We start from the raw sequence: 12,799 nt of genomic DNA, 5'->3' as shown, positions 1-12,799 counted from the left end.
GGGGGGAGACCTTGCTCCTGGGGTCAGAGGGGCACAACGCCCCCCGTCTGCCAATTATAGCCAAAATATTTTTGTTGGGAGTGAAAGCAAAAGGGGAGGGGGGAGAAAAAGGAGGAAAGGTGCCCCCAGAGCAGTGCAGGCTCCAGCCTGCACCCCCACGGAGGGGTACGTGCCCTGCCCCCCCTTCTGACATTTGCTTCCATTTTATTTTATCCTGTCAGCCCCCTCTTTAACCTTTGGGGTTTAGGGTACTTGCTGAGGGTCCCCTGCAGCCCAGGGCACCCAAGCCCATGGGGCAGCCTGAGGACCTCGGGGAGGAGGTGGCAGTGGCACTGGCAGTCCCTTAATACAGCACAGGGACAGACCTGGGCCCTGTGTCCCCTCCTTTCATGGGGCACTCACCCCAAAGAAGGGGTCCCCGTGGGCAAGGATGGGGTCTTCTGTCGCCACAGAGCTGGGGCGAACAGGTCCCTCCATCATTCCTCCCCCTGGGGACGACCCCCACCAGAACAGCAGCCGCTCCAGCTGTGGGGACCCTCCTGGGCTGGGTGAAATGAGCTCAGAAAAAAGGAGCTTTTCACCCATAAATCCTGACTGGGTTTCACCTCCACCCCTCGCATGTGGAGTTTCCCCCCTGCTGCCATTCCAAGGGCTGCAATAAAGCACTTCACAAGCCTGGAGACACCTTTTCTAGGCAAATAAAATAATAAAAAAAAAAAGAAATAAAGGCGATAGCGCAAGGGGTTAAGTGGTGCACCAGAAATAGAAGAGGCTGCTGCCGGTTGCAATTCCCACCTCAAAGTCATCTGAAAGTCAGGCACAGCTGCTTTTAGAAACACCACGAGCCCCAGCCTCGCTGCCGACTGAAGGTCATGAGTCCCTTCCATTTCCCCGCGAGTATCGTGACAGAAAAACACCGGGTGACAGAAACAAACCTGGAGAACAACCGGCCTGGTCCGCTGCTGGTGGGAACTGCTGTGCCCACCCCAGCCTCCCTCCCACAGCCTCCGGGTGCGCCCACCTGACAGCCGTGGGGCTGGAATCGTCACGGAGCACGGACGATCCCTCGCATGAGACGCGGCACTGGCGTGCATCCGTCCCAGGAGCCCCATGTCCAACGGGGCTGTCGCGTGGCCAACCCACTCATTCTTCCGTTTCTTCTCCCACCGGCAGGAGCAGGCCATCGCGCTTTCCGTGATGTCCTTCTGCTTCCTGATGCCAGCTGCCTGGATCCTGGCGCACGTGGAGCACTACAAGAGCAGATCAGATTAAGCCGTGGCAAGAACAAACCGCGCCCGGCTGGGAGCAGAAGTATGAGTGAAGAGAAGACCATGGAACAGCTCTTCACAGGGAAGGAACCCGCCGAGTTTGTTCATTAAATTCATGTTAGCGTTCAGCGTAACGGCGTGTTGGTTTTGCTTCAACTGCGTGCTTGTTCACGGGGGACCAGACCTGCTGCCGGCCAGCGTGCCGGCCCAAAGGCAGTGCTCCTGCCCGAGTTTGCAGCAGGCTCCAGCAGGGAGACACATTTCCCAGCAGAGCTTTTACCTTGTACAGTTGCAGCACAGCGTAGGGCAGATACCAAGGAACCCCTCACAGCACGAGCACGGGTGCAAAAATCCAGTTAAATTCCCAGCGAGAAAATACTCAAAGGCTGTAAGTGACATTTAGAATGGCCTGCGGTCTGGGTGCTGCACACCTGACCTCCTCCTGCATGAGGAACCTCTCCACCCCCCCAAACACACCCCAGATCTCCTCAACTATTTGTGTTGGGGCAGCAGCCAGCCAGCGCTTGCTCCCACCCGGGAAGGTCGGGGTAGCAAATACCCCCAGATATCTCCGGAACGACTGCCGTAACTGACTCGGGCTGCAGATCTTCATGCTGGCTTCAGTGAGCTGCTCAAGAACGCACCCGCAGCGAGCGCTCCCCGCGGCACACGGGGGTTGTCAGAAGACTCTTGGGAGCCTTCGGCGCCGTTTTGCCAGCCAGGCTCCGGGGTTTCTGACACCCACCTAGAGCGACAGCAGCCCTGCGACGCGTCAGCTTGGCCCCATGGTTGGCGTGTCGCTGACTCCTAACGGGTAGCCACATGACACTACTGAGGAGATTGTGCTTTTTGAAGCCCCTTTTCCCGTCCTTAGCTATGAAATAAAAGGAGTATTTTCCCAATCAGAACACTTGTCTCCTCCACACGCTCTTCTGAAGCAGTACCAGCGACACCAGGAATGAGCTTTGGAAGACAAGATGCAGCACGAACGAGGGAAAGCCAAAGTGCAGAACACAGGAGGAGAAAACACGGTGGCTCAACACAGATTCCAGCAACCGAAGGAATGAGGGCAGCACAAAAACCTGATGGATGGGGTGGGGAAGGGGCAGGCATGCAGAACCCAACAACTTCAAACACGGAAGAAATTCAGGCCAGAACAGCTCAGAGGCAGCAGGGTGGAGTGTGAGCAGGTGCAGGGCCCGGCAATTGGATTATTTTGTTCTTTTTAAAAAGCTTAAGTCTTCCTTGCCTGGGGCATGGTGGCACCTGCAGCCAGCATCAGCCATGTGCGGTCTTTTCTCCACTGCTGGCATTGAACCCTCAGAGTCAAGACAGCGAACTAGAAGAAGCATACAAAGCGTGAGAATTCCAGCAGTGCAGTTTGTTGGCACAACTCCGGAGAATCAAGGCGGTAACCGAGCTCTTAAATCACAGCAGTAACCGCAGGGCGCTGCAAAGCAAGGACTGACCGCGGATACATTGGCAGCAGAGTTTAAAAATCCACTTAGACCCTGACAGAGGCCACGGTCTGCTGTTACTGCCTGATCATCAGGAGCACGATGCACCCAAAGGGATGCCTGGAGGGAGCCTCCAGATCAGATCTGCCTTGGTTTCAGTTCTTGATGTGCCCCATTATCTTCCATCCCTATGAAGACACCACAGTAGGGCAAAACAATTACGTTACAGAGAGTTTTTAAGGTAGCAGAAGGCAGGAGGCAAAAACAGAACAAAAACTTGTTGTCTGGGTCTTATTTAGGCCTTTTCAGCCAGGAATGCGTGCTCAGCTTGAGACAAGGCACCAGGCCTCCTGCTTCCCACAGCAGAAAGGAACTTGACCACAGAGTACGCACCAAGGCACTGCACACTAAGTAAATTACACACCAGCCCCACCGGCCATTAACAGGGCGCTTAAATCTGTACCGCTCTTGGGCAGACGGGTTTTGGAACGTTAAACTTCAAGGAGGAGTATTTTTAACCAGACCAGAGGCTCAGCTGCCAGTTACAAAGACAACAAACACGGAACTACAGAAAAGGGAAGGCAGAGAAGTTTATTCCAGCAATACTGCTGCACCTCACTTCAGCACAATGTGTTCGTAAAAGACAACCACCCCCAAAGGTATATAAAAACACATCCACTAAACGGTAATCCTGGAAAAGACCCTTTGATGGAGTAAACACTCCCTCTGCTGCAGATGAGGAGGAGGGGTGGCGGAGAAGAGGGCGAGAGGAGACAGATGATTACAGCGATGCTGCCTTCGGGCTGCTGCAGGGACAGGGGGAGAGAGGTTACCGGGGAAGGCCGCGCCCTCTTAAGGCCAACACCAGGTATCCGTCAGGCACCTCTCCAGCGTGTTTCCACAAGGAAGCTTCTGCTACCCCTTGTACCTGGCAAAGGGCCTCCCCTCCTGTAACATGCAACCAGCATCACATCCTCCCACAACAGCCTGATAACAAGATTGACAGATCAACCACCGCGGAGCCTCTGTCCTCCTTCTACGAGAGCAGGATGGGCGCTCTCGCAGCCAGTGCCACTAATGTTAGCGCATAGGGGAATCTTGACTCCAAGCACCAAAGGGTTACACAGCAAAAGGCCACTTACTCCTCCCAACAAGCCTCAAAAAGCTGCTCTCCCCTCTGCCCACCCACCCCCCTTCCGTATAATTCAGTACAGAGTCAGTGGTCTGAGCTCTATGTTAGGATGTCATGAGCTTGGTGCTCCACCAACATCTCCATGCTCCTCACATCCGTGCACCAGAACTCCAGGCGGTCTTTCATCCCTTTGATCTGCAAGGCAAGCCCACAATAACTTTAACATCTCAACTGTTGGCAACACCGACACTTGCCTTGAAGGACAAACCCTTGAGATTCCAAACTACTCCTCAAAAGCCCACACATCCAGAAAAGATGCTACTGGACATCTTTGACCATCAGAAGGGCAACGTTCAAAGTTAAATTGAATAAAAGCAACTGTTTGCAGCTAGCACTTTGTTTGGGGCGCTTAGGCTTGAAGCAGCCACGCAGATGTCTGCAATCCTTCTGGAAAGCACAGTCACAGCATTTGTGGGAGGAGGAGCAACACTAACATCCGAATCTATCTCCCAACGAGTTTCTAACTGCTTACTGCCAAACAGGTACAAACCCACCAGATACCCAAGGTAAAAGCTAAAGGCGGCAACGTAAAAGGGAACGAGGAAAAGCCGTTCCCTGAGCAGCTTCAAGAAGCACCAAGGACACCAGTTCTCAGACAGTGACCCTTTGCAGTTCTGACTTCAATTTCCAGATCACCTCACACAACGGAACAGGTCAGTACTGCCTTAACAGGCAAGCTGGTTGTTACCTGTTGTAAATCCAACACGCGTGGCTGTACCCATGTCATGTGTACCCGCTTATCGACTTCGTCGATACTGCCCTTCACCAAGCCTACCGAGAGCGCCTTCATCACCAGCAGTTCCACCTAAAAGTAATTTAAAAAAAAAAAAAAAAATCATTCAAGGAAACAACTGAGAATCACCTAGTTCCCCCCCTCCCTGAGATGAATAAAACCTTTCAGTGGCACCAGCTTTTGGAAGACTGTCCACTACGCACAATGAAATCAAGGGCAGCTGCAGCCTCTCTCACACCCTCTTCTGGGTTACAATACAGCCTTGAGACTCGACATCTAAATACACAGGAGAGATTTCTTTTCCCTAAGAGCAGATGTATTTTCTTTTCCCTTCTCCAAAATCCCAGGAGGAACAAGGTCATTGGAAAAAGTCCACAGGGATTTACATGGGTAAGATGTGCTTGACCAATACGATTGCCTTTTTAAACTAGGTCAAAGCAAGCACTGTAGGCACCCTGTACCTTTCTTTTAGCAAAGTGGCCAACAAGACCTTCTACCACATCCTTGTTGACGCTGGTAAGCTACAGAGCAGACAGAACGACCACAAGACGAGCGGAAAATCTACTGCGCTCAAACGGCAGTGGTTAGGGGGCTGAAGCTGAACAGGCAGCTGGTCACGAACTTCAGCTTCGGGGCTGATAGCGATTTTTCAGCTAGCTCGCTGTGGTTGAACATGACACAACCCCTCCCTCGCCGCCCCTCCCCGCCCCCACCCTGAGGGATGGGGGAGAGAACTGGAAAAAGGTAAAACCTGTGGGTTAAGACTGTTAAATGAAACGGCAGATGATAAGAAGTATGAAAGCAGGTGATGCACAATGCAACTGCTCACCACCCGCTGACTGACGCCCAGCCTGTCCCCGAGCAGTGATCACTCCCCCAGCCAACTCCTCTCAGTTTCTATACCGGGCATGATGCTGTAGAGTATGGCGTAGCCCTTGGGCCAGTGGGGGTCAGCTGTCCTGGCCGTGCCCCCCCCAGCTCCTTGTGCCCCCGGCAGAGCAGGGGAAGCTGGAAAGTCCTGGACTGGTGTAAGCCCTGCTCAGCACCAACTGAACCATCAGTGAGTTACCAATATTCTGCTCATCTTAAACCCAAACCACAGCCCTGTGCCCACTGCTAGGAGGAAAATTAACCCTGTCCCATCCGACATAGGTGGATGAGTTTCACAGATGACACCCAAATGGCAGAGAGAGGTAGACGTGCTGGAAATAAGAGGTACCGTGAAGAGAGACCTCAGCAGCCTGGGCTGGCACGAATAACATGAAGAACAATGAAGATAAGCACGGGGTCCTGCACCCGAGACCCAACGGTCCCAAGCAACAGCACAGAGGGAGGTCTGCCTGGCTGTGGTATACTGAGAGTACGCTCTGTCGGAAAGGGGCAGAGTCTGGGGTGGGGGTGGGGTGCGATGCAGTGCCCAGTTTTGCAGCATCCCCTTTCAGCTTAAGGGGGGCGCTGCAAAGCCGGGGAGAGTCTAGCAATGGGCCACTGAGATGAGGATGCTGAGAATTTGACAGGCTGAAGAAACTGTGTTTGCTCAGATTAGGGAAGAGGCAGCCTGGGGATACCTCACCACGGCCCTCCTGTACCCAACAGGTAGCAGCAGGGAAGATAAGGGTACTACTTTCACAGGGATGCACAGTGAAAGGACAAGAGACCAGAGGCAGGATTTGCTTCAGCAGGGACTCCATCTGGATAACAGAAGAAAATTCTTCACCGTGAGAAAAATTAAACATCCGTAACATTTCCCCTCATTGGAAACACTCAAGATGGCTTGGCAGGGCCCTGCGTAACCTAATCCAAAGGCCTGCACTTTCGAGAGCACGTGGGAGCAGATCACCTACAGAGCTCTCTTCCAGCTTAAGGCTATGACTAAGGACCTTCAAAAATTTACTTGCTGAGAAACAGGAGCACCAAGCAGTTAACTCCTCCTTAACAAAGTTGTCCAAATACACATGAACAGAGGAGAATATTTCTACCTGAGTTCACCTATGGAGTAGGACTTTCCAGACACTTACAGATCTTCGGGACTTGAGACATTAGTAAGTCTGTCTGACCCCAAACTCACCTCATTGACAGAGACTTTGGCACTCTTGGCAATCTCTTCAAAAGTGAGCTGCCTGTGATTGGCCGGTCGGGTGAAAGTCATCTGAATTCAAGTAAACAAAACAAAAAATAAATCCCACGCAGTTTTAGTTTCTTCCAGCAGCACGCACAGCTTCCCTCGTGCTGCCCCACTGAGCTCTCCACCTGCAGTAGCAACCGTACTTCTCACTTAATCAAAATACCTCAAAGAATAAAGCATTTATGCCAGCAGAAAGGAACAGCGCCACTCCCTCCTCCACACACACCTTGCTGCTCCAAGCAGCAGATTTCCTGGGCAACAACACAATCAAGCAATAAAATAAAGCAGAACAATCTGTGTTGAAATGTCTCGGTGCACATCAAATCCCCGAGATAACACAGTACCTACGGGTTGTAAAACTCGTTCACAGTAGTAACACTGGAAGTGGAATGTATACACATTAACACATACACCTATCGGTGCGTGGAGGTGTACAAACGTACGTTACGCTCCAGACAACAAAAAAATTTAAGTTTTTGAAAAAGATCCAGGGCCACGGAGGTTTACACACCAGTATTACACGGCAACAGCAGAGCCGAAGTGACAGGAAAGAAACCATTCAAACATTTGGGTTTACCCAGCAGGGAAAGGGTCTTCAGTCTTTAGGAAATGAAGCTTTAACTGTGTTTTGGAAGCCTTTGCTATACTAGAGCATGCTTCAAGAGCTGTCATTTCAGAGACCACCCTCAAGACACAAAGCTCACTCTTCTCTACCCCACCTCCACACCCTGCCTGAAAGAGCACACCCCGAAATGCAAACAAGCAGCACACCACGAGGCTTCCCTTCCCAGCAGCACCGGCCGCCTGGCACCACCTAGAGGCAAAATCTGCAGTCGGCCATACCCACAAGTTTCTGCAAGACGAGTGGATGAGCGCACCCAGCAGAGCATAGTGTATTTTAGCAGTGCTGCCCCCACTGGAAGGTCGCTGGAGCAGTCCCGTTCCATTTCCCACATCTAACACACTACAGCTCCCAGCTCACCTCCATAAGACACAACAGCTGAATCTTCTGCAGCAGCAGCGCTTCGTTTGCAGCCAGATCTGGCTGTAAGAGGATAAACCGGAACAAGTAAGTTTGTTATGACTTTTTTCTCCCCCCGGGGGGGAAGAAGAGCATGCTACACGCAGGAATAAGCCCCACGGGGACCCGCTACCCTCATTTACGAGGGACAGGGCCATTACAACCCACCCACTGTTGGGTTAGGCACTGGCTACACAGGCCAGAGCCCTGCCTCACGAAGCGCTGCGTTCAGTTGTGTGGTTCTTGTTCCATAAAACAAGTCACAAGAACTGCACAAGTGAACGCAGCGCTTCGCGAGGCAAGGCTGCCTTTTATCAAAGGCCACCGCTTCCCGCAAGCAGGCACGCAAGTCAATGGGTAAATCACTGCTCTAGCCCGTGTAGCCAATACCCAACCCCAATGTTTTCCCCAGACTTCCTAGAACAGAGGGGAAAACTGCTGGTTTATACTGGGAGCAGTTTAATACTGGGAGTGAATGACACTAGGGAAATTAAATCAGAGATTATCTTCCTGCGCAGGACTGCAGGAAGTTTTTGTTTGCTTCCCCCTTGGACCACAAGATATTTCTCTCTACTTCTTTCAATCAACCAGGCACAGAGGGAAGCCAAAAGAAAACTAATGGTACCTACCAAGATGAAAGATCGCTGCTTCTATGATTAAAATTATACCAATGCACCAGAGTCAGGAATTCTTAAGGTAAAGGTCTGCAGAACCTAAGCATCCTCCGTAAATACTGAGCCTAGGCCTTAAGCAATATAGCAGCTCATACGCTCACCTGCTGACCCCACGCCGACTTCAAAGCCTGAAATGTCTCTACGTTACCACTGTTGAAGGCATAAAGCGTGTCAATCAGCCACTGCCGATCAGTGTTTCTCAAGGACTCCAGAACGGGGTGCATGAGCTGCAGAAACCAGGCAGGACAGCATTAACAGGGTAAAATAAATCCCTGATACTCAGTAAGTGAAGCAATGCAGCATCAACTCACCAGCTCCCCAAAGTTGTAAACACCTTCTCCCAAGAGCCCTGCCAGCCCCAGGGTAAAGGCTCTCTCCTGCTGCTCTGATACTGAAAAAAAAAATAAAAACCAAACCTCAACAACCCCAAAACAAAAATAGTCTGGATGAAGGAGCAGTCAGCCCCAGCAGCCCCTCCCTCACCCCCCTCTCCGTGCCTGCATTAAATCATTCCCAGCCCTCCTTCTCATCCTCTCCCAAGCCTGAAATTCAGAAGCCTGCAGTAACAACAGCAGCAGCACAGAACGGCCACTTTTTGAATCCATATTTAAGATTTTTGGGAAGTAGAACAAACTATTCCTTCTGGTGGGGGCACTTCCCCCCTCCCATCACCTCAAGACAGCTTAGGAGCAGAATCCTGCTCAGCCACTCATTCCTCTTGTGGCTTCTTCCTCTTTCTAGCTAGATCCCGGCCCAGCTACAGCAGATTCAAACCAACGTTGAGAAAGCCCGTTCTCTGCCAGCACATTTATTTAGAGCACAGTGGTGAAACAAGAGGATGAAAACTGGGACTTTCTGTGCTCGGCAAAGGAGGAGTTACCTGGCAGATCTTTAACATCAATGCATCCCAGAAACCGTAGAGCGTCCTTGTAGTAAGAGGCATGGTTCCCAATCGTCTGGTAGTACTTGCTGGAGAGATCATAGAAGCGGCTGTGGACTGAAGTCACCCCAGGGAGATTGTTCAGCATCTCTTCAACCTCCTCAATGGTCTCCTAGAGGAGGGTGAAAACCTGTTTGTTACAGGTGAGGGTACACCTCGTGCACACCCGTGCTCCCAGCCTTCTTGCTCGCCCCTGTAAGGGTTGCAGCACTCTTGTGTGGTCCAGAAGTAACACCCTCTCAGCAGTAAAGCGGGTGAGATCACAGTATTAAACATAAAGCAACAGCTTTCTTCCTTTACAGAGTAGTTAGGTAAATCCCCCCCCAAAACTACCCTGCAACTGTACTTATATACATACATATACACATGCACATGCTTTATATATGCTTATACCCATCAGACTTTGTATTTGCTAAGAGACAAAGCTGCGCTGCATGAAAACCCCCTCATCTCAGCTTTAAGAGATGGCTCTAAACAAAGCCAAGAGATGAAATAAGCAGCACGCTTTGCACAGGAAAGGATACACTAATCTGGTCACCGTGAGCGGCTCACCAACAAGCAGCACAACCCCCCCCCCGAATTCGTCAGACCCTCTAAGCTGCAAACTGGAATATATCATGGGGTTTTTCCCCCACCACCACCCTCTCTTTTGAGCTGTGCATACCAACAGTTGTGGTGATCAGCTGCAGGCCACCAATAAGCAAGAGCACCTCGAAAGCTACGTGCATCAGAATCTTACTGAGACTTCAGAGACGCGGCTGCGAGTACTAACACGCGCTCTTAGGGGTTATGAGATGGAAAGCGGAACCACAGGTCTCCTGGAGATCCCAGGAGCTGCAGATTTATCATCTCCTCGTTCAAAACTGAAGCACAGACGTGGGCAGGTCCACGCTGTGGGAATGGCTGGAGTGTGTCACAGTGCTCCAAAACACCCAAATGCTTGAACTACCCAAGTCAGCACCTCACCTTGGTGACCTGCAGGTCTCCGATGTTCAGCTTGAGCGCCCCAATGGCTGTTTTACACAAAATGACCGCTTCATCGCTGCTTTTTACCTGCAGTTACACAGAGATACGTGCTTAGAGCATCATCCTGGCAGCCAGGTCGGCTCTCAAAGCCGAGGCTGTGCTGGTTGCATTTCATTTGTTAACACGCTCCTGCATTAAAATGCAGTTTTTCACTGAGAAAAGGAGTAGGTATTCCCCGGCACAGGTTTCAACACGCACATATCTGCCTCTCCAGCTGCGCCATACGTGCTCATACGCAAACCAATGCCTGCAGGTGGACTACCAGAAAAAGCTATTTCAAAAATACCTTTTCTCGAGTCTTTTCCAGAAAGGTAAGGGCCACATTGGGATCTGAAGTAGAGGGGGGAAAAAAATAAAATGAGCAGCAATATCAGGAATTCTGGTGGAATTAAATCTCAGCCTAGAAATAAATCCTTTTCCGGGATTCATGAATACCAGACTATTTTTTTCTACAGCGTACCGCTCAAACCTTCCAAAGGTGCTGCTATCGCAGGCCAGGTGTTCTGCTCACCAGCCACTTCTCTGGTGAAGCAGCACGCCTGCGACTCCATGCAGCAGTAATTATTTAAGCTCTTTGAGTTAGCGCTTTCCCTTTTCAATACACCAGAAAGACAATCATGTCACACAAAGTGTAGCCATTAACTGGCCAAATTTCACAGGCATCAGCTGCTAAAAATACCGTAAGGGGTAAGGACACTTACCTGTCATCTGTCTGACTACGTGAAGAATGATCTCTACCAGGGACAAGGGGTTCACCCTAGAACAAAAGCCTCATTGTCAGAAGCGCCTGAGCCAACAGCCAGTTACCTGAAGACTTCCAGGCAAACAAACTCACCTGTGTTCAAACTCACTGATGAAGTTCTCATACAGCTGTAGGCACAAAGATATCGACAGTCAGGGCAAAAGGATATTTTGGTTCAGCTACGACACTCGCTCTCTGCTGTATTCCAATTCACTTTTCCAAAAAAAGCAGTGGGCATCCAACTACACGGGACAGAATCCAGGAGCCAAAATTTGCTCTTTTTAGGTAATTCTACCTCTGCAGGCTCCTTCCAACTGCAACGAGCAATTCAAGAAACTCACAAGCTAGTAGGTACCTCAGTCTCCCTGCTATGGCTGGCCTGGTGCACGCCCTCAGTTATCACCGTACGATACACACAGGCCTAAAGTTTTCACATTTCTCTTTGCACGCATTTGGAAAAGAGCCTCAGCTCTACAGGGGAAACAACTATCTCCTGGGAAAAGGCTCCTTCCAACTGCAACGAGCAATTCAAGAAACTCACAAGCTAGTAGGTACCTCAGTCTCCCTGCTATGGCTGGCCTGGTGCACGCCCTCAGTTATCACCGTACGATACACACAGGCCTAAAGTTTTCACATTTCTCTTTGCACGCATTTGGAAAAGAGCCTCGGCTCTACTGGGGAAACAACTATCTCCTGGGAAACCAAATCTTAACCTAAAAACACAAAGGAGAGCAAAAATACATGATTGCTTGTGGCATACAGAGAACATGCGACTCTAGGCCGACTATGCTGTTATCATCCTAAATGAAGAAGCACCCAGACAGCAGGTGAAACAGTGAAATAACCTGCTGAATACTCAGAGGCACTTGTGAACACCTGACAGTCCATCCTACACCTGCAGTTGTGAACCCTTTGTTACAAAAGGGAAAGAAAAAGGCTCCTCTTGCACCCCCAATAATAATAATAAAAAAAAAATAAATCTTAAGTGAATTAAATTACAGAACCACTGTGAAGCTTCCAAAATTGACACCTTTAATTCCAGCAGAACTTCCACACAGCAACCAAACCCTGCCCACTCACATCTAGCGCATAAACCCCAGAAAGCCAAATTCACTTAGTTTAATAACTCTCCAGAGGTGTGTCACAGGCTGTTTATTTTCCACTAGCACAAAAACGCCATCGCTCATCTTTGCTAGCGAAAAACGCCGGGGTGCAATCAGGCGCCTTACCTTGATGAGTCCATCGCCTTGGGCAAAGCAAGGGTCCTGAACAAAGTCCAACACTTGCAGGGTCAGCTGGTGCCAGAGCCTTAGGGAAGAAGGTCACCCAGTGAGCTCGCACCCCCGCCAGCTCCCCAGCCCACACCGTACCCCGTCTCTCATGCTCAGAGCCCGCCCGGCCCTGCGGCTGCTAGGCCTCACGACGGTGACAGATCAGAGACAGAAACGGGAGCAGGCAGAGACACACACACACACACCCCCCAAGCGCGCATGTAAAGTAACCCCGGGGAAATAAGGGGAAAGCGGGCTCCCTGGTTTTCCACAGCTACGCCCGTGCTGGTTGAAGGCGCCCCGAGTCACAGCCCCGGGAGTGGCCTTCAGCCCGGCGCTCGGTACCGCCA

General features: G+C 50.9%; 1 protein-coding gene across 1 annotated transcript in view; it reads right to left on the bottom strand.

The window, feature by feature from the left end:
• Positions 1–3,943: 3,943 nt before the first annotated feature.
• PSMD13 (proteasome 26S subunit, non-ATPase 13) overlaps positions 3,944–12,799 on the bottom strand; it is a 10,165-nt gene continuing 1,309 nt past the window's right edge. Inside the window, exons 2-13 of the mRNA XM_035896063.1 lie at positions 12,408–12,488; positions 11,272–11,306; positions 11,138–11,193; positions 10,723–10,766; positions 10,377–10,463; positions 9,351–9,522; positions 8,782–8,861; positions 8,572–8,697; positions 7,758–7,820; positions 6,719–6,799; positions 4,606–4,722; positions 3,944–4,052 (exon numbers count right to left, since the gene is read on the bottom strand). Of these exons, the coding sequence (XP_035751956.1) occupies positions 3,957–4,052; positions 4,606–4,722; positions 6,719–6,799; positions 7,758–7,820; positions 8,572–8,697; positions 8,782–8,861; positions 9,351–9,522; positions 10,377–10,463; positions 10,723–10,766; positions 11,138–11,193; positions 11,272–11,306; positions 12,408–12,488 (1,038 nt within the window). The 3' untranslated portion in view covers positions 3,944–3,956. The remainder of the gene's footprint in view (positions 4,053–4,605; positions 4,723–6,718; positions 6,800–7,757; positions 7,821–8,571; positions 8,698–8,781; positions 8,862–9,350; positions 9,523–10,376; positions 10,464–10,722; positions 10,767–11,137; positions 11,194–11,271; positions 11,307–12,407; positions 12,489–12,799) is intronic.

The sequence above is a fragment of the Egretta garzetta genome, unplaced genomic scaffold, assembly GCF_000687185.1.
Source record: "Egretta garzetta isolate BGI_Z169 unplaced genomic scaffold, ASM68718v1 scaffold746, whole genome shotgun sequence".
NCBI lineage: Eukaryota > Metazoa > Chordata > Aves > Pelecaniformes > Ardeidae > Egretta > Egretta garzetta.
Note: the sequence above shows the minus strand (reverse complement) of the source record. Positions and strands in the feature narration are given on the sequence as shown.